General features: G+C 42.4%; 1 protein-coding gene across 1 annotated transcript; it reads right to left on the bottom strand.

Annotated features, from left to right (window-relative positions):
* LOC8155651 lies at nt 1,182–13,154 on the bottom strand. The gene is made up of 5 exons (XM_021462014.1): nt 13,051–13,154; nt 2,844–2,964; nt 2,324–2,631; nt 1,915–2,238; nt 1,182–1,701 (listed from the first exon to the last, which is right to left on the bottom strand). The coding sequence occupies exons 1-5, from the start codon at nt 13,152–13,154 to the stop codon at nt 1,182–1,184; spliced, it is 1,377 nt and encodes a 458-aa protein (XP_021317689.1).

Here is a 25,034-nt window from a genome sequence, read left to right as displayed (position 1 = left end):
TCTAAAGTTGTCAGGACAGAGAATTCTATTATGCATAGATGGCTCACTATTCAGAAGGATGTGAACAAGTTTCTGTTCCGAGTACGAGAAAATTGAGCGTCGGAATGCTAGTGGAGCAACTATTCAAGACATGGTTTGTTTTCTTTGTTGGTTGTTTTATTTATTTTCCATTATTCGGTTTATATGTGACAGAATAAATGTTTTAAATATTTTACTTGTGCAGATTAATCAAGCATTGGAGACATACACGGGACTAGATGAGCACAAAAAGTCCTTTACTCTTATGCATTGTTGGCACAGACTGAAGGATGAAGACAAGTGGAAGTCAAGAAGGGTTGAACTGGCTGAGCAGCAGCAACCAACCGCTAAGAAAAAACAGAAGACTACCAAAGAGTCCACGCCGAGCAATGTAGAAGCTAACGACAATGATGAAGTGTGCGAGGTTGCAACCTCAGGTTCTGGAGAACGAAAGAGGCCACCAGGTCAGAAACAAGCAAAACAAGCTAGGCAAGGAGGCGATGACGCTTGCATTGCAGCTTTGGACAAGATGTGGGAGAAGAAGGAGGCACGTGACAGGGAAAGAGACAAGGCAAGAGAGGCTGAGAGGGAGGCTGATAAGGCATTTCTTGAGCTTGAGAAGAAGCGAGTTGAAGCGGCCTTGCTGAAGGAGGAGAAAGACATAATGTTAGCGGACAAGAGCTCCCTCGACCAGGACCAGCTACAGTGGTTAGAGATAATGAAGAAGAAAATCCTTGCGCGGCATATGGCAAATTAGTTTTAGTTTAAGCATAGAATTTAATTTACCGAAACATTAAGCATAGCATTTTATGTTTTTGAGTGTGCTTGAGAGATACATGGACCTATCAATTTAAATTTGAGTGCAATTTTGATTCAGAGATAATGCAGCTATCAGGGTGCCGGTATTTGTGAGGTGATGGCTTCTTTTCAGCGTGCTAGTTCTGCAGGTGCTGTGATTGGAGAATGTTGTTTAGGTTGAACATGGAAGATTTGCATGGTACTGTTGAAATCGTTGTCTACAAGGTGGTGCCGAGAGTATGCAATGGTGCTACTTGTAAACATACAACTGTTAAAAAGAAAAAACAATTACTCAAATATGAAAAAGATCCTTGCTGGTTCATTACACACACTTTTAAGAAAAATGCAAATAATATAAAACTAAATCACGATGCTGGTTCCATAGGGTACAAATCAGGATGATGGTTCCATAGGTGCTCGATAAGGTCTTCTTTTAACTGGAAGTGTGTTGGCTTGTCTCGGATATTTTTATGCGCTTTAATAAATTCAGCTAGTGTGCGAGTAGGCTGGCCACGAGCAGGTTGCACATTTTCACCACCACCATCGAACCGCTCATCAGGGTCTAGGTTTCTTTCATCTTCAACAATCATATTGTGCATAATCACACAAGCCCTCATAATCAATGCAAGCGTCTCTGAGTCCCAAATGCGACCTGGTTGTCGAACAATGGCAAATCTAGACTGCAAAACGCCAAAAAACCTTTCAACGTCCTTCCTCGCTGCTTCTTGTGCTGTGGCAAAATATCTCCGCTTGTTTCCCATAGGAATAGAGATGGACTTGACTATAGTACCCCATGAGGGGTATATACCATCGGCAAGAAAATAACCCATTTTGTACTCATGACCATTAATGGTATAGTTCACCTCTGGAGCTTTAACTTCGGCCAGGTTGTCAAATAGTGGAGACCGGTGAAGGACATTGATATCATTATGAGAACCAGGCATCCCAAAAAATACATGCCAACACCAAAGGTCTTGAGACGCAACAGCTTCTAAAATGATAGTTGGCTGGTTCACATGCCCCTTGTACTGTCCCTGCGATTCAACTGGACAATTCTTCCAAGCCCAATGCATACAATCGATGGAGCCTAACATGCCAGGGAATCCTCTTTTCTCATTGACCGCAAACAAGCGTGCTATGTCAGCCTCATTCCGATGTCTTAGGTATTCCGCTTCAAATATTCCTACAACTGCAGCAACGAACCTATGTAGGCTCTCAAGTGCGGTGCTTTCGCCAATGCGAATATACTCATCTATAGCATCAGCAGATACCCCATATGTGAGCATACGAAGAGCGGCAGTGACTTTTTGGAAACAACTCAATCCAAGAACACCCGCACAATTTCTTTTTTGCACGAAGTAATCATCGTGTACTTGAACAGCATTCATGATGCGTAGAAAAAGATCCTTGCTCATCCTGAATCTGAAAAAAAAGAAACAAAAGTTGAACACCTCGTACAAAAATTAAACAAATACTATGAACTAATCTGAGTTGGAAGAACAACAACCTCCGATGGAATAAATCTGGACCATACGTCGGATTGTCTGCCAAATAATCTTGATACATCCTCCGATGGCCGCCTTCTCTATCGCGATAAATGACAACATGGCCAGGAACCGACCCACCAGGTCTACGTTTCTTCTTTGAAAACATGTGCACAATTCGAGCAGCTGTGAAGATAAAGAAATCATCGTCATCTGAAGAATCGTCATCCAATTGTTTGCGGACACGTGATCTGGACGCCCTCATCAGCCGTGCACGACGGCGGCTTGATGGAGTCACCAACGATGTGGAATCCATGAGACGTATATACGACTGCAAATGGCATATATACAGCTAAGAACATTAAACATAACGAACAGTATCTGAGATGCAGGTTATTGACATGATATAATACGCAAGAACAAATATTTACGTACGCATGTTCTTTATACAGAAGAGAAGGAAATCATAAATTCCTTTTAGCCTCTCATGGATGGGAGATCGATGATAAAGAATGGGAGATCGATGAGCTGTAGCGGACGAACCTTGGAGATTTGCGATCTGTAGTCCACGGCTGCTGGAAGGAACGGCGGCGGCAGGGACCTGGAATCGCTGGTTTCCTTGCAGATTCTTGTTGGTGTGCACAGCGCCCTTGCCGACAAGGACCTGAAGCAGCGATCGGCAGGGACTCGAAGCAACTACGATGGTGGAGACCGATCGGCGGGGCACCAGTGACTAGCGGCACATTTCCTCCGCGCGCGAAGAAGAGGCGCGAAAGGAAGCTGCGACCTGATTGAGAAGTCGGCCCTGAAAAAAATTCGAGTTGGGTCCACAATTTGATAAATGCCAAGTCAATTTTGCAAAACTCTTGGAGATGACTTGTTTTTCTCCTCCCCATTTTATTTTGGGAGTTGGCAAACTATAAGAAATGGCAAATAAAAAATGCCAAACTGTTGGAGATGCCCTAAGATGACTAGTCTTTTAAGCATAAGTTAAAAATTTGTTTTCACAACTAGAGAAGAGACATACACCTTTCTAGTAAAAGAAAGTAAAAGATAAAAGCACCTTACCATCATGTTTTGTATGTTCAGGTGTACTAGTGTTGCTTTAGATGACTGCTTGTTATCTGCAAAACTTTGTGCTTAGTAATGATTGTTGGAGATAGTGTGATTCATGTTCTCACATGTTTGTTTAAAACCATGATGCATGAGTAGATGTGTTGTTAATCAGGTAGTGTCGTAGTTGTTACCTTTTTGTCCTTAGTAAGCATGCGAGTGTTGAAGAGCCTTATCTTAGAATAACACTCATGTCACTTTAATCTTATGGTTATCTCCAAGTAGATTCCAATGATAAAGAGCCTGAGTTTGTGCATGGTTGTTAGCTCTTGAATGTTGTGTATCCATCCCCTAATCTGACTCATGATCCCGAGCTTATCTCTCTTACATGCTTGTGTATGTCATGGGTGTCTTACTCTTGTGTATCAAGATCCTAGTAGCAACTGAACCCCTAATCTGTGTATTGACTCAATCTTTCAAATCTCAATCGTTTTATCTCCAACTCTCTTGAGTCTCTGGGTGTTTATCCGTCTTAATCTCATGTGATCTATGTTCTATAGTACTATGTTTAATCTTTAAATCGCCTCCTTGTGGACCTCTAATCTCATGACTATCTCAGTTTGATACCCCTCTTTTGCACAGTGCTCGCTGCTATGCAACCCAATTTTTGCCATGAGAGATTTCTTTTGGGTTGTATGTTTGGTAATGGTGTCTTGATTAATGACTAATGGTGCCGTGACGGAACCTAGAGCCTTCTTATGACCGGCCGGCACATGAGTGCGCTGCTGGGTGCGCGCTGGTATCGTTGTTGCTAACCATGCTCCATTATAGAACTACACCAATGTGTCATCTCATCATGAGTCTGTGCTTCATTATCTATCTAGATTTGATCAGAAGATCCTTACTTCACGTGCAAGTGGGAGAACTTCCTATGATGTTACAAAGAGGATTACCTTTGAAGAATGGGTCACTGACATAAACATTAACAGACTGCAAGAGTTGGTAGAGAAGTGACACTATTTAACTATTCCTGCAATGATGATGGTCATTTAATGAGCAACATTGGTCATCCACGCCAAACCAAAAGGACACACGACACTTAATGTTGGACAAGTTATCTGTTGGACAAACATCGATCATCACCATTGCGCTCATGATCTAGTTTTCCTAAGTCTTGATCTTTATGTGCATCATGGTCATACAACTAAAGTCAACCAACTTTAGTGTGAATCCTTATCTTCTGGTTTTGAAGGTGACCAATTGTTAAGCATCAGCCACAATTGTTGTGGTTAAGAGTGGAGCTTTGGAAATTTTAGTGTTGAGAGCCAATTGATTGGTTGCTAGTAACAAGGCTAATCTCAAAGCAAGGTAATGATGGATTGACAACCACAAAGGATATATTTCATCAAATAGTCAATTAAACTTCGGAGTTGTGAGATGTCTTGTCAGTTCGGAACACTACCGTTTCAGCACCGAACAAGTTTAGTATGTATATGTTTTGCCTACACAAATGATGCCAATTGAGCTGAATTTTGATCAGAGGTTGGAAGACTCACAGATCCGTATTTCTACCAAAGTTCATGGAGATGTGAGTGGTAATTGGTGAAATATGAACTAAAACCCAGAACGGGTAGAAATCTGCAATCTTCCTTTTGATATCTATCATCCTTCGTATATAAAGTGGTGTTGGTTTTGGTGCCATGGATTGTAGTATGGGCAATGTCTTGCTGCATAGATAATTCTTATATGCTAAAACAAGATTCTTTGTACCCATTTGTGCCAGTGCAAATAAAAAATGTTTTGAAAGGTGTCAATCAATAGATTTCCGATATCAGGGCTACCGACTGATCCTAAAAAGGAAGCCCCAAAGGCAAAAGTAGTTCCACTGGATTGGTTTTGCCATGGTACAAGTCAACCTAACTCTTATGCGACTGCATCATAAAGAAAGGTCATGCTTAACTTACTTGGTGGTACACTATTTCTTTAGTTGGTTGAAGACTTGCAACTGTTGGTGACCTATAGGCCCCACTATCATCCTTGGGTACCATCTATGTGATACCCAAAAAGTTACATCTGATTCAACCCAGATAACTTCTGTTGTTTGGATACAAGAATCCCTTAAAGTAAATGATCATGGAAGATGTTGAACCAACAAAGTCAGCTATCACATTCACTGTTCTCTTAATCGGGTGGTTAGTACAATGTTGTCATCAGAGAAGGGGAACTGCAAGTGTGGGAAGTTATAATTCAACCATTTTGGTAGAGGACTTCTTTTCAAATCTTGTGAATGAGTGTGGAACACAAGCAGTTTTTCGTTCAATAACCGAACTAGACTCCATGTCTAATCAGATTAAGGAAGGCTGTTTAACCTAAGCACCATGCTTAATTTAAAAGCCAATAGAAGTATGTGCAGTACTTCCAAACTAACACTTACTAGGATAAACAAAGGTAGCGTGATGGCATTTATAGAGATCTACTCAAGTGGAGATGAAGTAGTGTGATGAGTATTTAACAAATTGAGCATGTCTCAAAGGTACGGACAACCAACATAGCAACATGGCAAAGGATGTTTTTATGTAAAGTACTCCCCCAAGCTTGAATTTTGCAAAATTCAAGTATGGATTTAATTCAATGTTGTATGATGATTGGTTAGACATACCTTGTGCTTGTGATTCATCCAATCTTCTTGCTCCAATCCTGGAAAGATTAGTGACAAGAATACCTGAAGGAATATTTTTACAATTATCCATATATGCTCAATACACAAGTAATGTTGTAAATAATTAAAAGCTCATGTTACGATCTGATCAGTGCTTATTTTAAGACACTAATCCTGTCCTTGGGAAACCATCAATTTATGTCGGCGAAGTGGTTTCCCTTCCAACGCAGACCTATATCAAGATCAACTCAACGAGATCTGCAATATTTATTATAGACATATGCATCGACAACCGCCCTTTCAAAGTTTTTATAAATAGAAAGGAAGAGGGGGGTGGAGATCTCAAATGTGGTGATGTTGGAGAGACCAATAGATTGGAAAGATATTGCATATGAGCATGGAGTGAACGAAGTGACTATGAAATAAATTCCATGCTCATTAATGTTATCTTCGCCTCTAATCTGAATGTTCGGAGTTTCTCTTGGATTGGTCTCACCTATGTCCTCTTCTGTAGTTGGATGAATCTCATCTTCAAAGGGAGTCAAGAACTCACCATTTGAAATTTAGCCAAAGTTAGAATCCATTAAGGCTTCTTCCTTATCCATCCATTCTACACATTCTAGCCATTTGGAACTTGTGATCAGGAAAGGGGAGCTGATAGAATCTTCTATATAGCTTAGCTCTCCTTCTATGGCATTACTTGACATGCCATCCTTATGGTCTTCATGACTCCTATGGTTTGGTTGTCTAGGTGAATTGCTAGGATCATCATGAGACTGAAAAGAAGGGGATAAGAGGGATCTCTAGGGTCAAGGATGGATTTAGAACTTGTGAACATGGAAGGGGAGTAGATAGAATTTTCTATATGGCTTAGCTCTCCTTCACTTGATATGTCATCCTCGACTTCTTCATAATAGGAACGAGTACATTCTCTAAGAGAAACATTATTGCAAGGATTTGAATTATCCCTGCTTGAAGGTCTCTTATGGAACCAGAAGTCTAAACCATCAGTATCTGAAAGATTTAAGGTCGGAAATCCTTCCTCCCTTGGAGAATTTTGGGGTATCGAGGGCTTAGGATTGATAGCTAAAGTTTGGAATTGAAGTGGTTGTGATCTGGCTATCGAAACTTTTTCTTCTTGTCTAGGAACTAGTTCTTTCTCTTTCTTAGGGATATAAAAGCTAGGAGACTTTCCGCTCATTAAATCAATCAAATTCCAAGCTTCACTAGAGGATAGGTGGTGGAAAGATCCTCCAGAGGCCGCATGAAGGGTTTGCTTATTTTTACTACTAAGGCCCTTAAAAAAGTGAAATAGAAGAACTTGTTCTGGAACAGAAAGCTTTGGGCCAGTGAGAGTAAGGTCAATAAAGCGGTCCCATGATTCGCCAAGAGATTCTTCTTCTAATTGTCTAAAAGAAAGAATCTAGAGCCGAAGATCAGCCACTTTGGAGATCGGAAAATATTTAGAGAGAAAACTATTGTATAGCTCCTTCAAATCTCCATGAGCACTTCCATTTAAGGGTCTCATCAGACATGCCTTCAATGCAATGGAGGTCACCGACTCGATAAAACTCTCTTAGGTGTGTGTATGGGTTTTCCTCACCTTCTCCTGAGAAAGGTTGTTTTTGAAGAAATTCGATGTATTCTGGGCTTATCTCAAAACTAGATGTCATGATAGGCTTTGAAGATTTTGGTGGTTCGAGATGTGTGCCCGTAGGTCTATTAAATTCATAGATAGACAAGCTTGAATTCATGATAGACCAGAGATCAAGGATTAGATAAGAAGAAAGAATAGCAGAGATAAGGCAACAGATAAAAGGAAAAGTATATATTTTTTTATTTTTTAGAGAATGATTAAGCTAGTTCATAGTCAACTCAGCAACCGTCTCCCCGGCAACGGCGCCAAAAATGATTGTTGACACTTGCTAACACCACTTGAATACTAGGTTGTCATCCCTAGCATGGCACTAGAGTGTACTATGGTATTCATACGCACACAGATAAATCCGCAAGCGCACGGATACCGTTGTAGCTTTTACCCGATTAAAGGTTTTATCGTATCCACAGGGAAACGGGAGAAGTAATCTACGCTCTAACTTAACCTAGATAGATAGATAAGTGTAAATAGGAAAGATGGTAGAATTGAATAAGAACAATATTAAAGACAAGATAACAATGGGTGATAATATGGGAATAGAGAGTAGAGCAATTCTAGTATATGGGCGATGGTAGGAGAATAGAGAGGATGACTATGGTTTCTCTACTTCAAAGGGGTATGTCTATGTCTGGGACAAACCACGTGATAAGAATACACCACAAAGGATGCTTATCCATAGGCCGATAAACTCTACCCGTCCTGCTAATAGGAGGTGGACTGCACGGGACCAACGTAACTGTCACCTACGCGGTCTACCACACGATCCAGCTAGACAGGGGATATCCACAAGTAATCTAGATCTAAGCACCACACTTACAACTATACTACAACTCTCACCCATAGCGTCCTATAGATTAAAGTACTCAAAAGAGTTGTGGACCAGAACATATATGAATAGTAATTGCATAATGAATTAGAAGTAGATTACCAGAGTCATCCCATGAGCAAGCTTGATTAGAGCTTGATCATGACAAAGTACAACCGGAGGAAGAACCGACAGGCCGGCCTCTCCTCCAATCCTCCCTCGCTCTCCATCTCGCTACTATCTAGATCTACTCTAGTTTAGAGATGAGAGGAGAGCTCTCATCTCCAAACCCTAGCTTTTGCTCTGTCTATGTAGAGGAAAGATTATCCTTCGAGGGCACCTCTCAACTCTACAATGAACTTGTTCTCCTCCAGGGGCCAGGGGGTCTGCTTATATAGTCCCTTCAAGTGAATCTGGGCCATCGAATCAAACCGACATTGATTGAACGGTTATCCTTGATCCTTTAGGTCGGTGGAACGTAATCCGCGAGACGGGTCCTGTTTGGACTCTGTAGCTGGGCGGGCGCCCAAGGGGGGAGGGCGGGCGCCCTGCCCCTGAGCCCGCTCGGCTTCCCGTTCGTTCCTGTGGCTTCTGGAGTCTTCTAGATGATAGAAAATTGTGCGGCACATTAAAATCTCTATGTAAACCCGACATGTGGGCCTTTCCTCCATATTTCCTGATAACCCCCTACAGAAATAGACTAACACCAAAACTCGTGGAATTCTATTAGATAAAACCCTAAGTCTGGGTGTTGGTTGCATTTGGATCCTTTTCTTTATTTATTTGATGATTATATTTGGTACTTAAGGACCGTCAACACCGACAACCTACAATTGTTGTATTCCTTCTACGATGCATCAATGCCTTATGCAATGGGTAGGTGGCAAAATTGAAGTTGTTCCAGGGGATTCTTCCTACATCATTGCATCGGCAGAATCAGATACTTATGAGGGAACCAAGTGCATATCAGGAGAAGCTTGGCAGAAATATTTCGTCAATGTTGCCGATTATGAAATTCCACCGATCCAAACAATCGGTTCTGATGAAGAGTTTTAATGGATAGGTTTGCCAATGTTGGAAAGTTATAGAAGGGACTTACATCGGCTGATGATTTAATAGAAGTTGACATAGGTTGTGGTGATAGGCCAAGACCTACTTTTATTAGTGCTAAGTTAGATTCTGAATGTAAGCAGCAATTAACCAATTTGTTAAAGGAATATAAAGATTGCTTTGCTTGGGATTATACTGAGATGCCTGGATTAGACTGATCGATTGTTGAACATCGGTTGCCTATTAAGTCTGGGATTTGGCCACATCAACAACCAACGCGCTGATGTAACCTAATATTCTTCATGATATTAAGGCCAAAATAACCAAACTTATTGAAGTTAAGTTTATTCGGCAATGTCACTATGCTGAATGGATTTCTAATGTTGTTCCTGTCTACAAAAAAGAATAGAAAGCTTCGTGTATGCATCGATTTTAGAAATCTCAACAAAGCTACGCTGATGGATGGTTATCCAATGCCAGTTGCCGATTTGTTGGTTGATGCTGCAGCTGGTCATCGGATTATTAGTTTCATGGATGGCAATGTAGGGTACAATCAAATATTCATCGCTAAAGAAGATATTCCCAAAACTGCATTTAGATGTCCTGGCTATGTTGGGTTATTTGAGTGGATAGTCATGACTTTTGGCTTGAAGAATGTCGGTGCTACTTATCAGAGGGCCATGAATTTTATTTTCCATGAGCTCATTGGCAAGTTGGTAGAGATCTATATTGATGATGTGGTGGGAAGAATTTTCCTTCTTGTTCAAATCTTCTTGATGCTCCCATTGCATTCTCCTCCTCTGCATCCTTGTTAATCCCTCTAGGCACCATCAGGGAAGTTTTGTTTTCCATACTAGCTGATAGCGAACCTCTGATTCTACCTGATGAATATTAGCATCCCTACAGAATATAAATTCATCGGGAACCCGTGCACTTGCCATTTCTTCAAGTTCCTCTTGCTTCCTTGGAAAATGACCAACACGTTCACCAAGCATGTCATGCACACTAAGCCTGCCCCCCAGCCAATCATGGACTGACGTTCCCCCCTGATCGGCCCATTAAAACATCGGTCATTGTGCTGGAATCTCTGATCTGACCGATCGTACCGATGATAATCATTGCACTCAGGACAGTCTCAAACTATTGGCAATTTGATATTTTGCTCCCAACAATGAATGAAGAACGGGCAATTCCAGTGATCTTTATGCCGATTCATTCTTCTCGCTCCCTTTCTTCTTGTTGACTCTGATACCCATCCTCACGCTGCTGCCAAGTCTCCTGATGCAGCCTATGAGTAATCACAACGCCAGAGCGGGGAGGCCGTCCAGAACTGCTGCCTTCCTTTATCAAGCATTTGCCTTTGGCGTCATCGGCGGTTACTTGATGCTGAGGATCCACCGATGCATTCTTTTCTGCTGTTTCTGATGTTAAGACCTTAGTCTTACCTTTGGCATCCAACATATTTGTAGGCAAAGGGTGTTGATCAATTTTCATCGGCTTTTGAGCTTTGGAATTATCAAACTTGATTCTCCCAGATTCTATAGCCGATTGCAATTGCCGCCTAAACACTTTGCACTCATTTGTGTTGTGTGATGTTGCATTATGCCATTTGCAATAATTGATTCTCTTTAACTCCTCTGTCGATTAGATTACATGATCTGGTGACAATTTAATTTGTCCCTCCTGAAGCAAGAAATCAAATATCCTATCGGCTTTAGTGATATCAAAAGCAAACATTTCTGGTTCCTTTTGACCAAAAGGACAAGACATCGGTTTTTTGTTGTTTACCCACTCTGCCAAGCCGATGACTGGTTCTTCATTAGAATCAGAACTCACTGCCTCGTCAACAAATTATACTTTCTTATTCCAGGCTTTTCAAGGTTCAAAAGCCTTGATATCTTGATCAGAAATCCTCTGGACCAAATGACTCAGACTTTCAAACTCTTGAGAAGCATATTTATCCTTGATATGTGGCAACAACCCCTGAGAAGCCAAATCGGCTAACTGCCAATCGTCCGGAATCAGACTATAACACTTATTCTTTACATCTCTCAACCTCTGCATAAAACTTTCCATCGATTCATCATTACGTTATCTTAGTCTTACTAAATCGGTAATTTTCTTCTCATGAACTCCACAAAAGAAATAGTTGTGAAACTGCTTCTCTAGATCCCAACAACGAAATAAACCAAGTAAACGCCAATCCTGACAGAGATGATAAAAACAAACAAACTCTTAACACATCTCTATTAGCAGCTTCTCCACACTGAATGATGAACCGATTGACGTGTTCCAAGGTTGATGTGTCATCTTGCCCAGAGAACTTAGTGAAATCCAGTACCTTGTACCGATTTGGAACCGGAATTAAATCATAAGCAGCAGGATACGGTGTCCGGCAAGAATAAGTGTTAACCTTAAGTTTTATCCCAAACTGGTCTCTCATAACTTCTCCTATCTTATCGGCCTAATAGGCATCGGCGTCCTACCAATGTACAAGTTGATTTGCTGGTGCCTGTTGGTAAGCTTCCACATGTCTCTAGGGTACACAATCTCCAGGAAACATCATGGTAGCCATAGCTTGCTGACCACCAATCTGCTGAGCAAGATTTAATGTCTGATTCGCCAGCCCTTGATTCTGAAAGCCGAGCTGCATCTGGCCTTGCTAGAATCCTGCAGCCTAATGATTTTGCTGTGTTGCATGTGGAAAGACCAACTGCTTTGTCCAACCATTATTAGCGTTCATCGGCACAGGTCCTGCCGATGGTTGATAATTAGTTGTCATTGCTGGGTTGGCATAACCTGTTTGACCACAACCCTCTGTTCAGTCGGCAACGGATTTGCCGACGAATTTGCATTAGGCACATTAGGCATCTGAAACGTTGGGGCTTGAAAATTCCCTATACCTGGTCTTGCAGTGGTTGTTGTAGAATATTGAGGAATTTGAGTCATCGGCGAAACTGGAGGTGCCAATGTCATTGGAGCTTTTCTTGCTAAGTCAGTTGTCTGAGAGGTTCTAGAATTATTTGCGGAAAATTTTGGAGGTATACCATATCCCCACCAATTGGTAGGAACTTGCAAGTTCCGAAATATAGATCCTGACATTGCCAATGTCGATAGATCTGTGTTGAGCTGAACCCGTCCCCCTGATGTCGTTGGATTAGATCTCATCGGTGTAGATTGCTCATTAGTCAACCCTAATGTGCTTGGAGGAGAAGTAGATTCTGCACCCGCAACGGCCAGAGGAGCCGATGGAGCTGTAACCGATGACAATCCTAGCTAATGATAGGCCAGGCCAGCATAAAGTGGTGGTGTCTGTCCTTCTTTAAAAGTTTGAACCACGACATTCTAAACAGTGTTGGAGAACACGTTGGAGTGATTAATCAAAGCATGATTAACCCCAGTATTAACCATGTCTTGCAATTTACGAGGATTGGAATCAAAAGTAACCTGCCGAGGCAATGGTAGATCATGCTTTTGGATAACTTCCCCGCTCCTGTTCATACTAAAGGATTTCAGACAAAGCTGCCTGTATTCCTCCAGAACCCACTCCATGGCCTGCTTCTGTTGGTCTCTGAGATCAGCTTCCGTCACAGCAATGACATCGTCTACGTCGAGCTCAGTAGTAGCCATGTTCATTTTGTTGATAGAGTTCCACCGGGTGTGCCAAAAGATGTGTTGATGCAAAACAAATCTGGAAACACAAAGGGCTAATACCGATTCAAACATCGAGGCGTGCCAGCCGATTTGACCCAGCAATCGACAAAGGTGATAACTTGAATACTTTGGTCCCGACAACAGCGATGCGCCTGGATGTCACGGCTAAGAGGTACTCACGTGGAACTCGAGAAGTCACCGAGTATTGCTCGTTGAATCCTAGAGAACTCGTAAATAAAAGAAAACGTGCAGGTTGACAAAGTCGTTGAAAAAGTAGATGCAAAAGCGTATGTAGAACTTGTGTATGATATTGATTGATTGTTCTTACATTGCTACTAGATCTATATTTATACCCTGACCTAAAGAGTTACAACCTTATATGACTAGGACTTTAATTCCAAATAGGACTTTTACATAAGGCAAACTCTAACAAATAAGGAAAACTACCACCCATCTATTCCAGCACCGGCGTCAATCACGATAACACTTTTCATCGGTTCCACTTCATCGGCATATTTTGTTGTCTCCTTGCAACTTCCTTAGCCATTCCCATACGCTTCTTCATTGGTATCAGTGATCATCGTCATCGGCACTCAGTCGGCAATGATCAGTAGCTACCATCTTAACCCTCAGGGCAGCAACATCTTACACCTGTTGTACTATCATCGGCATTACCTACCATCGGCATTCATTTCGTCGGTTTGACACAATATTCTTCTTACTGCTGATCAGCTCTCTCCAGTCATCCTATCTTGCGCCTAAAAATGGTGTAAACAACTTTGATTTTGATACTATAATGAAGTCTATATATGTATCTGTTTCGATCCTAGCATACATATATTGTTCATTTATGTCGACGGTCCTTAATGCCTATTTCATACCATCAACTATTGCTCCATATAACATGATATCAACCATAAAGCATAGTTGTAGGTTTGATTCTAACGAGATCCATGAGTTTTGGTGTTCTCACTTGTTTTGTTAGAATATACAATTTTCCATCAAATAAAAGTACATGAAATGATGATTTGGACTACACCATTGTGATGGGCTTGTCGAGACGATCAAAAGAGACATCATTTGCTATATTTGGAGTCTAGAGTGAAGAGATATTAATTTTACAAATAAAGGAGAATTACCACTAATGGGCCCCATGCCCAAGCAAGGCCCATGATGTGAGAAGAGGATCATATGGCATGATAGAGGCCCAAGAGAGGCGCTCCAAGCTGCTCCCTTGAGTTGGCTCACATGAGGGATGACTGAAAGGCCCAAGTTTATGTATAATAGCTCAACAGAGCAAACAGTGGAAAAATTTGTCCCACATTGCCTGTCTACAAGAGGTGGAAGGCTTTTCTAGGCTATAAATAAAGAGGCAGACCACTTCCCTAGGGGCACCACATTATGGAGATGTAGAGGCGTCTCTCGAATGGATGACCTCTCACCTCTGAAGAATTAGGGCTAGACTTTCCAATGTAGTAGATTTGTTCTTGTTGAGAGTTAGGGAGAGCGGCGCTATGCCGGGGTCTGGAGGAGTCTTCAGAGGAGTCATCCGAGTTTTGGTATATCTTCGTATCTTTTCTTATAAGACTTATGCTTTAATATATTCCATCTTCTCTATTTTCTTTTACGCATTACATTTGATTGGTTAGTATAGTTGTTATACTTTAGCATAGGATCTCCGCCCGCATCGGGTGCTCTAGTTATTAACTGTGACTAGAGTACTAATTTGTAGTAGAGACATGGTGTCTAGACTATAGGTTACGTGAGATCGCACCCAGTTCTATGGATAGCTGTGGTAGCCCAAGGTGGTGACAGCCCTGATGGCCGACGTATTTCACCACGTTTGGATTGGTGTTTTAGGACCGTAGTCAGACCGTCCTAGGCTCCTTCTCATCTGTCTGTGGCTAAGTGCTTAGATGTCCCGAAGTGTTATTGTGTGATTGCTTTAGCTACCATGAATTAGTTATTATAGAACTAGTAATAGAGAAGTATTTAGGAACCTTAAACTCTCCCGTTGTACTCTCACTTTAGTTATCTACTCTTTTATCATAGAATTCTCCGGTGTGTGTCATATATGCATAATTTCTATCCTCGATTATTTACCCCTACTTTAGTCTAGTTGGTGTATTAGTTAGTAGATACATGATGGTGAACTATCATTATATTTATCCATTGTTTCCTAGTGGTAAAATATAAATAACGATACCTGGAATACTCCTAGAAAAATGCTATAGTGTTTTCTGTGCCTTTGCGGAATCCTTCATATTTTAACTGTGAATAACAAATACCAACAAATATTTTTGGCACCGTTGTCAGAGAAACAATTGGCGTAATGATTCGGATAATGATCTTGATATCTGCTAATTTAGTGTACCACTACCTTTAGTAGGATTACCCCTTTGTTCTGTTGAGTGTGGAATAGACAGGACATCATATGCCACTTCGATCTTGCGACAAGATTCCACAATATTGAAGAACCTAGGGTGCTTGAACATTCAAGATCCATCATTCTAGAACCCTGCCATTTCACAGGTTTGTGTATACGCATATATATTATTTATTCTAAACATGTGTAGATTGGAGAAAAGGTCATCATCACAAGAATACAACCCCCATCACATGTTATGGATATTTACGCTACGCCACTCATCCCAGTTGTGCATCATGGTAAGTGTGATCAAAGTGACATAGTCTTACTCATGGGCTTTAAACCTTAAGAGTAGTTATATTTTTATTTTCTTGCATACCACTGCATGTTTACTTTGAATCATTCATGCATACACTTCATTTAGTTTTGTCATCACATCATCTCTACTGTAATCGAATACTTAAATTATATTTGGTCCACCCAGTAAAACGTCTCCTACTGAGAGTCCTCAACCATTGTGTACACAGAATAATGCACACAATAATTCATCTCCATTAAAATCAAGGGTTAATAAAGTACTGTAATTAAAATCAAAGGCCACGATTGGATGCGGGAAGCCAGGCTTCTCAACCCCTACCATCCATCTCAAGACTCGCGAGAGACCAACACGAACGAAGCCGCGAGATCACGCACGATCTAATCAGCAACGAACCCAAAAAAATAAAAATAAAAACTTCGTTGGAGACCTTCTAGGCTTTTGACGTAACCTGCTGGGCCGCCGGCTGCCGACGTTGGAGACCTGCTGGGTGGCCTCCGCGTCCATCGTTGATCCTCCACGGCCACCGCGTCCAGCTGCGATCCCCCGCGGCCAGCTGCATCCGTTGCGCCGATTGGAGACCTGCTAGGCTGCTGCCACGTTCATCGTCGATCCTCCACGGCCATCGTGTCCAAGCTCCATCTGTTGCGCCGATCTGAGGGCCGATCATCCGAAGCATCATCAACGACCCAAAAGAAAAACGTTGGAGACCAGTTGGGCTGTTGTCACGGCAATCCGCGGCCAGCTGCGTCCGTTGCGCCGATCTGAGGGCCGATCATCGTGGCCACACTAGCTGAGGGTCGATTGGAGGCGATAGCCCTATGGATCCTGTCACCAGTACAAAAGTGCTCAAAGTCAGCGGTGGAACATAATTTTTACAGGCGGTTTCAATTAAAGAACGCCTGTGAAAAGAAATTAGCTTACCCGACTAAAAAACCACCTGTGAAAATCAATTTTTACAGGCGGTTTTCCTAACAAAACCGCTTGTAGAAATCATGTATTTCTACAGGCGGTTCTCCTAAGAAACCGCCTGTAGAAATCATATTTCTACCGGCGGTTCCTTAAGAAATCCACCTATAGAAATAATTCAAACTTGAATTTTTTGAGTTTTTCAAATGACCTCGTTTGAAAAATCCGTCAAAATGAAAGTTGCAGATCTTGAAAAGTTATAAAACTTTGTAGTTTATAAATTTTTTCATTTGAAATAATCTTTTCATCGAAAACTACATTTAAATTCCTCAAATTTGAAATTCAAATTTTTTAAATGACCTCGGATGAAGAAACAACCAATATAAAAGTTGTAGATCTTAAAAAGTTGTAAAACTTTGTAGCTGACCACTTTTCCATTAGAATCCATTTAGGGCCTCAAATAATCAATTTATGCTTGGTTTATGATAGTATGTGGGGAACTAAACTCCAATATAGACACAACTGAGTGATAGGTGAAGTGGTAGAGGAGGGTACGCGCGAGGGCGAGGTCTCACGTTCAAATCCCACAGGCCGCGTAGCGCGCAATTTTACGTGAAAAATTTTGAATTTTCCTGAAAAAGATTTCTACCGCCTGTAGAAATGCATTTTCACAGACGGTTCTCAGTTACCCGCTTATGGAAAAATTTATTTCCACAGGCTAGAAAGGAGTTGCGAACCGTCTGTATATTACCTCCGTGTACTAGTGCGTGCTGCCGCAACCGTTACGCGCCACAACCCTGCCCTACGCCATGCATAGTCGTGCGGAGCATCGTTAGACAGTCCGACTCCTGGCCTCCTGTGTGCTGCACGTGGCGAGCGACCAAACCACGACCATTGTGCCAAGCACCATCAGGTCTGTCTTCTCACGCCTAAGACCTTGGTGTTTTACAAATACAAGAACCTTATTTTGGTGCTGTCCTGCGTATTTGATATATAGTTGCCTATTTCTAAGTCTATGACTATGATCATGTCAGCTTAACAATAATTATAGTATATAATGTGCTATTTATACTGCAAAGGAGATCTTCTGTATTAGTCCTTATGTCTTTAATTGATGTGCATGTTGCATCTTCGCCTCTTCCTGCATTCTAGACGTCATTGGCTGTCCACTGCTACTACCACCTAGAAATTCTCCCTGGTACTTCGTAATTACTACGCTCGAAGATACACGCGATGTATTAAGTGATATCACCAACATCATAGGTACACTTTTAATATATATATATTTATATACAACATCTTTGGGGTGTCTTTCTAATCTTCTATATTATTACTATTCCAACGCCACTTTAGATGACGTCTCGCGGAGGAGGGAAGAAAGAAGAGAGCAGCAGCGGATTCGTCGAGCTGAGATGTCAAGCGAACAAAGAGAAGAGATCAATAGGAAAAAGCATGAATATATACGTAACTACCGAGCACGGAAGAAGGCTACATCCCAAAATAGTAGCAATTCCTATACCTTGACTGAATCATTGCCCATGTCACAGAACCGACCAAATTATAAGAGTTCAAGTGCAGAAACGATCGTCAAACAATCAAGTTTCTAGACTTGAGCCCATATAATCCCGGTAGTCAATCGAAATCACGAAGGACTTCAAACCAACTCGCAACAAACCAAGATCGTAATAGTTCAACATAAACACAACGAATGTTACATAGTCATTCATTGCCGTCGAAGCGGCACCACATCGGAGTATTAAGTTATTACAACACATGTTCGAAGTAGCGGAAGCAAAATAAGTACACACACTTGTTTAAAACTCAGTTCACAAGCTTGTTACTGCCAGAGTCTAGGTCATCCTTCCAAAAGCATCATAGATGAGAAGATTAGAGAACCGTGCCCAACGGTTAGTCCTCATCCCCAGCGGGATGGAGACAGGTCTTGCAGAAACCGTCATAGAAGATATCATCTGCAACAGGTGGGAATAAACCCTGAGTACGAGGATGTACTCAGCTAGACTTACCCGTCTAGAAAAAACACAAAAGACACCAAGGATCATGCAAGGCTGAATTTTAAGTGGAGCTGACTGACTCACCTTTTTGCCAAAAGCTTAACTTACAACTAACTCATTTTAAGAGCATCAATTTATTTATCAACAGCCTACCACTAGATTAGCACCTGTACTACAACACATCACTTGATTATTACAAACAATAGTAACCATATCAAAATTCATCATATGTTCTTCTTGCTATCATTGTTATCATGAACCAAGTTCATTAGTGAATGCTACGTTTGCCGCTGCTCTGTCAAGTTCTCACTAACCGGGAGAGACGGCGATTCGAATCGAATTCCTATCCAGCTGGAGGTTTACTCCTAGCACTCACCCAAGCATCCCCTGCCGGAGAGCCAACGGGTTACCTTTGGTACAACTCAGGAATGGTGGCTTCGATCAGCGCCGCACTTCCAGGGCTACCACTCTGCCAGGGAGGTCAGGAATTTTAACTCACCTGCCTTTGGGCTTACGCCAATGGTCCCCCGCACACCGCACTTCCTCCGGTAGTGCGCACTTTATACTTGCCGGTCTTCCGGCCTGAGTCATACTACTCGGCTTCGCGGTCGGAACGAGTTATCCGGCCAACTAAGTGTCAGGCATGCGTTCAACATGACAAGAGGACGTACAACGATCGGTCCTTAGCTGCCACAGACGGAGTTACTACACACTTGCAAAACTCCGCCCGGCTTAAGTCAATTTGATCAGGTTCCATCCACGATAGCACATATAGACCATCGTGATCCGACACAACCCTATATCGCGCGGATGACAGGATATCACCCGACTTCTACCGGTTAAAGCATAACTAAGCTGCTACTCGATCCTAACTCTACAACCAGGGAGGGTAAGTTATCTGGACAAGGATAGAGTAGGATGCAGCAACAGTTTCATCACAACTCCTATACGTAATGCATCAATAGATATAACGTATTAAGTAAACTTTCGAAAATAGAGGAGGCTTAAAATGCTCCGGGGCTTGCCTTTCACGAACGATGCCGGCTCGTGACTTGGGCACTCAACTTCTTCTTCGGGCTCCTCGAGTCCGGCTTGCTGGACCTCCACCTCCTGGCTGCCTTCCTGGCCTTCGGGATTCGCTTGGAGCTCGAAGGAAACTGCCACGTCCGGTGCACCTATTGCATGCTCGATGAATGAGAAAGTGCACATGCTACAGATGAATGCTTAACAACACAAGCAACTCACTGGACACTCATTTACGGAACAAGAGTTATACTAACTCACATGAATAAACAAGTTAACATAACCCAAAACCTATCATGGCACTAAAGCAGCAAGCAACATAAACAAGTATGCTCAGTAAATAAATCATAAGTATAGATAGACAGGTCCAACAAACATGAGTGAGGACATTCTGGAAAGCTTAGGAAATTGTCTACAACTCATCTTTAAACATGACAGCAAGATTCAAACATTAAATTAATCTTTTTAACAAAGTTCCAGATCCTGTTCCAGAAAAACAGAGAACCCCTATTTCTGGAACCCAACTTGGAACAGCTATAACTTTTAAACTACTTGGCCAAATGACCTCAAATTTAAACCACAGTTAGTTCAACAAGTTTAGAACAACTTTGTTTTATATAAGTTTCACAGAAAGTCAACTTATCATTAAGCAAAGTTAAATTATTCACTTGCTGTCCAAACAGCATTTAACCCTATAGTTAATTATTTAATGACATGATCAAAGCATAAACTAGGCCAACCATATGACTCATGAGCACAAACATAATACAAGGTCACCAGATCATCAGTTGAAAACCCCAAAACAATTACTTAACAAGGCATTTATTAATTAATTTTAGATAAGGCATATTTACAAGATATTAGTTAAAGTGCTCAGAAAAATCTACAAAAATTACAGAGGCACAAGTATAACATCAGATCACCACCATAAAAATTTCAGGACCAATGCACATGCCAAATTAAAGATATGCATTTAACATGTATCAAGGCATTTATTTCATAAATTCATAAACATGACTTATATAATGTCAAACAACAGATTTCAGATTATTTACATCTTAGGAATACCATAAACAAGTTTACCACCAAAATAGAGCACCAGCATAAGCACCAATTATTTTATGTGATTTAATTAAAGAAACAAGCCATATTTCAAACACAAATTACATATCACCACTGCAGTGCTCCAAAAATCATGAAATATTTATCAGAGCACCCTAATGCCATGCAAAGACTACCATAAAATTTTCAAAGCAAACTAAGCAGTATAACCAGAGATATGCATTTATCCATAAATAACAAGATTAAATCCTTAATAAATAATTTTCCAGAAAACATGATTCATTTTATATTTTTATTAAATACTAGCCATCTCAAGAAACAACACAAAATTTGTTTCACAATTTTTGGATCTCAGAAACAGGAGATATGATTTTTGCAAGAAAGCCAAAAATCAGGATTTTGAATAAAAGAAAAGGAGGGAAAGAGAGAGTCGCTGACAGGGGGTCCCACCCGTCAGGCTCTTCTTCCTCACGGCCGAGGCGATCTTCGCCGGCGATTTCTCCGCGACGGCGAGGTCTCCGGCCAAACCCAGGGCATCAACGTGATCCCCAAACCCTAACGACTCGATTGACCCTACTTTTGCCACGGCGGAGCCACCGGAAGGAGCTCACCGTCGACAATGGCGGCTCGGCGGAGGTGCTTGGCGTTACGCCGGAGTCCTCAGGCCGGTAGAGCGTGACCTAAGGCCTTCTACAGCACCAGCAGACTAAGGCGAAGCTCCCTAGGTACACGGCTTGGCCTGGATCCCCGTGGAAAGCGCTGGCCACGAGAGGACCCAACTCCGGCGGAAGCACGGCGGCGCTGCGCACCGTGTCCGGCGACGGAGAACCCGGTAGAGCGTCCACCAGGTGGCGCAAAAGCTCGCTAAGGACCTAAGCTACCTCTAGAACCTAACCAAGGACGATGAGAAGCCTCACAGCGCTCGGCATTGAGTTCGCCGGAGGAGAGGGTCACGGCGGACCGATTTGGGGGAAGAAAGAAATGTCGGCTCACCGGTGGGTCTCTCGGCGAGTTAGAGGGTGGAGCTTGGAGAGCGGCTCACGACGGAGCTTTGGGTGGAGTTTGGTGGACGGGGACGCAGAGAGGAGCGCACACGAGCTCGCCGGAGTGAGCTCGCGGCGGAGAGCTCGCTGCGGGCGGGGTTCAGGCGAGAGAGGGCGAGGCAGAGCGAAATGGACGCGTCCACGCGCTCGGGGCGACGCCGTGGTGGTCATGCACGCGACGAGAGCTGACAAGCGGGGCCAGGAACGGCGTACGGGCGCCAAATGGCGACGGAGCGCTGCCGGCGGTCGGCCACGTCGACGAGATCCAAGTCGATTCAGACAGTGCATCGACCGACTGACAGAGCGACTTCACCGGTGATTATCTCCCAAACCAGAGCGAATTAGGAGATGGCGTAGTTGACAAACTTGGAGTATTAGACGAGATCTACAACTTTGTCAACTAGAGCAAAGACTAGATCGGCCTGGATTGAAAGATATAGAGTTTCCAAAATCGATCACGCAAACTGCAAACCACCCGGGGACTTAGAAAATTTCTAAGTGTGGAAAACAGCCCCAAATCTGCCTTGTGGGCCACGTTTGAGCTATTTGTGATCATTTTCATGAGATGGCCATAAAACAACTTTTGTTCCTTATAAAATTTGCTACAACTTTGCTGTAGGAAGTTTTGACATGCAAACATTTTATGAAATACCTTTTAAAAGCCTAAGCAAAAGAGGTTTCTAGGGTCTATTTGAATAAGTATGACTTAAGTGATTATTTTGGAGAAGTGATCAACATGAACATTGTTCCCAAGATTAAGTCAAGCATAGATAAACTATTTACCAAGGCATTAAGCACAAACACAAGCATTGTTCACTCAAACATAAGCATAGGAAGCCTATTTAAGCAATTTAAAACACATTTTTGCAAAGGATGACATGTCTCAAGATAGATGATGATCATGGATGCTTTGAATAAAAGATGATGCTCATGCTATGCACATGTTTGATGTAACCATAACACTGGGGTGTTACAGCCCTCCCCCCTTACAAAAATCTCGTCCCGAGATTTGAAAGCTTACTGATTTTCGAAGAAGGTTTTGTAGACTTCTTTTAAATAATCTCCGTCTCCCAAGTGGCATCTTCTTCCCCGTGGTTGCTCCACAACACCTTGTAGAGTTTAACCACACGATTACGCGTTTCCCGTTCCTTGCGATCAAGAATCGCTACGGGTTTCTCCTCATACACCAAGTCTGATTTTAACTTGATATCTCGAATTTCCACTCGTTCCTCCGGTATACGAAGGCACTTCTTCAGTTGTGATACGTGGAAAACAGGGAAGATAGCTCGAAGCGCAACTGGGAGTTGAACTTTGTATGCCACATTCCCTTTCTTTTCGAGAATCCGATAAGGTCCCACATAGCGAGGCGCAAGCTTTCGCTTGACTCCAAATCTTTGTACACCCTTCATCGGAGACACCTTGATGTACACATGGTCACCAACTGAAAACTCAATCGGCTTCCTTCTCTTGTCAGCATAACTTTTCTGACGAGCTTGAGCAGCTTCCAGGTGTTGCTGGATAACACGGACTTTCTGCTCCGCTTCGTTCACGAAATCGATGCCGTAGTATCTTCGCTCTCCAGCTTCTACCCAATTCAACGGGGTTCGACACTTTCGACCGTACAAGGCTTCAAATGGAGCCATTTTAATACTCTCCTGATAACTGTTGTTGTAGGAGAACTCAGCTAATGGCAACCACTTGACCCAAGAACCTTTTGACGAGAGAGCACATGCCCTCAACATATCTTCAAGGATCTGGTTAACTCGTTCAGTTTGACCTGCTGTTTGGGGATGATAAGCAGAACTGCGGACCAAGTGAGTACCAATCTGCTCATGAAGACATTCCCAAAAACGAGCAGTGAACTGTGGCCCACGATCAGATATGATTGTTCGAGGCACACCATACTGACGAACAATGTGCTCGAAATACAACTCCGCATACTGATGGGGATGATAATCAGTTCGGACTGGAATAAATCGAGCAACCTTGGTCAAACGATCCACAACCACCCAGATAGAGTCATAACCCTTAACAGAAATTGGGAGTCCACTGATGAAATCCATGCTGACTTCTTCCCATTTCCAACCAGGAATTGGCAAGGGTTGAAGTAAACCAGCTTTCATGTGAACAGCCTTCACACGACAACAATTGTCACAGCGAGCGACGAAAGCCGCTATCTCCTTTTTCATCTTTGTCCACCAAAACAAAGGTTTCAGATCCTGATACATCTTGCTACTACCAGGATGGATAGACATTTTGGATGAATGAGCTTCAGATAGGATCTGATTTCGCAGCTCGCGGTCTTTTGGGACCACAAGTCGATCCTTGAACCAAAGGATTCCGTTTTCATCAACTCGGAAATGCTTGGTTTCTTCTTCTTTCATCTTCCTCTTGATATGGTAGATGCCTACATCTGTTTGCTGCAATTCGATGACTCGATTGCGAATGGTACTTTCCAGAGAAATCTGGTTGAGCACAAGTGGATGCATAAGATGTGACAACAACGGATCTTCCACTTGGATTGAGTGACAGTGCGCTTTCCGACTCAAGGCATCCGCCACCACGTTTGCCTTGCCCGGATGATAGTGCACTTGGAGATTGTAGTCCTTAATCAACTCAAGCCACCTTCGCTGCCGCATGTTCAGTTCAGGTTGAGTGAAGATATACTTGAGGCTCTTATGATCGGTGTAGATATTACACAGATTACCCAGCAAATAATGCCTCCAGATTTTCAAAGCATGAACAACTGCTGCCAATTCTAAGTCATGAGTGGGGTAATTGACCTCATGCTTTCGAAGTTGGCGCGAGGCATACGCGATAACTCGACCTTCCTGCATCAATACACAGCCTAAACCAATGTCTGATGCGTCGCAAAAGACATCGAAAGGCTTCTCGATATCAGGTTGAGCTAGGACAGGAGCTGATGTCAACAGTGTCCTTAACTTGTGGAATGCCTCTTCACACTCAGGTGTCCACACAAACTTCTCATCTTTCTGAAGTAGACGAGTCATAGGCTTGGATATTTTGGAGAACTCCGAAATGAATCGACGGTAATACCCAGCCAGACCAAGAAAACTCCGAACCTCGTGTACCGAAGTTGGAACTTCCAATCCAGCACCTCTG

The sequence above is a fragment of the Sorghum bicolor genome, chromosome 5 (genome assembly GCF_000003195.3).
Source record: "Sorghum bicolor cultivar BTx623 chromosome 5, Sorghum_bicolor_NCBIv3, whole genome shotgun sequence".
Taxonomy (NCBI): domain Eukaryota; kingdom Viridiplantae; phylum Streptophyta; class Magnoliopsida; order Poales; family Poaceae; genus Sorghum; species Sorghum bicolor.
This window is presented reverse-complemented; position numbering and strand designations above follow the sequence as displayed.

Coding starts and splice junctions, on each gene's coding strand:
- LOC8155651 (XM_021462014.1), bottom strand. CDS start 13,154: ATGGCTACTACTGAGCTCGACGTAGACGATGTCATTGCTGTGACGGAA. Junction 2,632..2,843: donor ACAGATCGCAAATCTCCAAG/GTTCGTCCGCTA, acceptor TGCCATTTGCAG/TCGTATATACGTCTCATGGA. Junction 2,239..2,323: donor CCAGATTTATTCCATCGGAG/GTTGTTGTTCTT, acceptor CTTTTTTTTCAG/ATTCAGGATGAGCAAGGATC.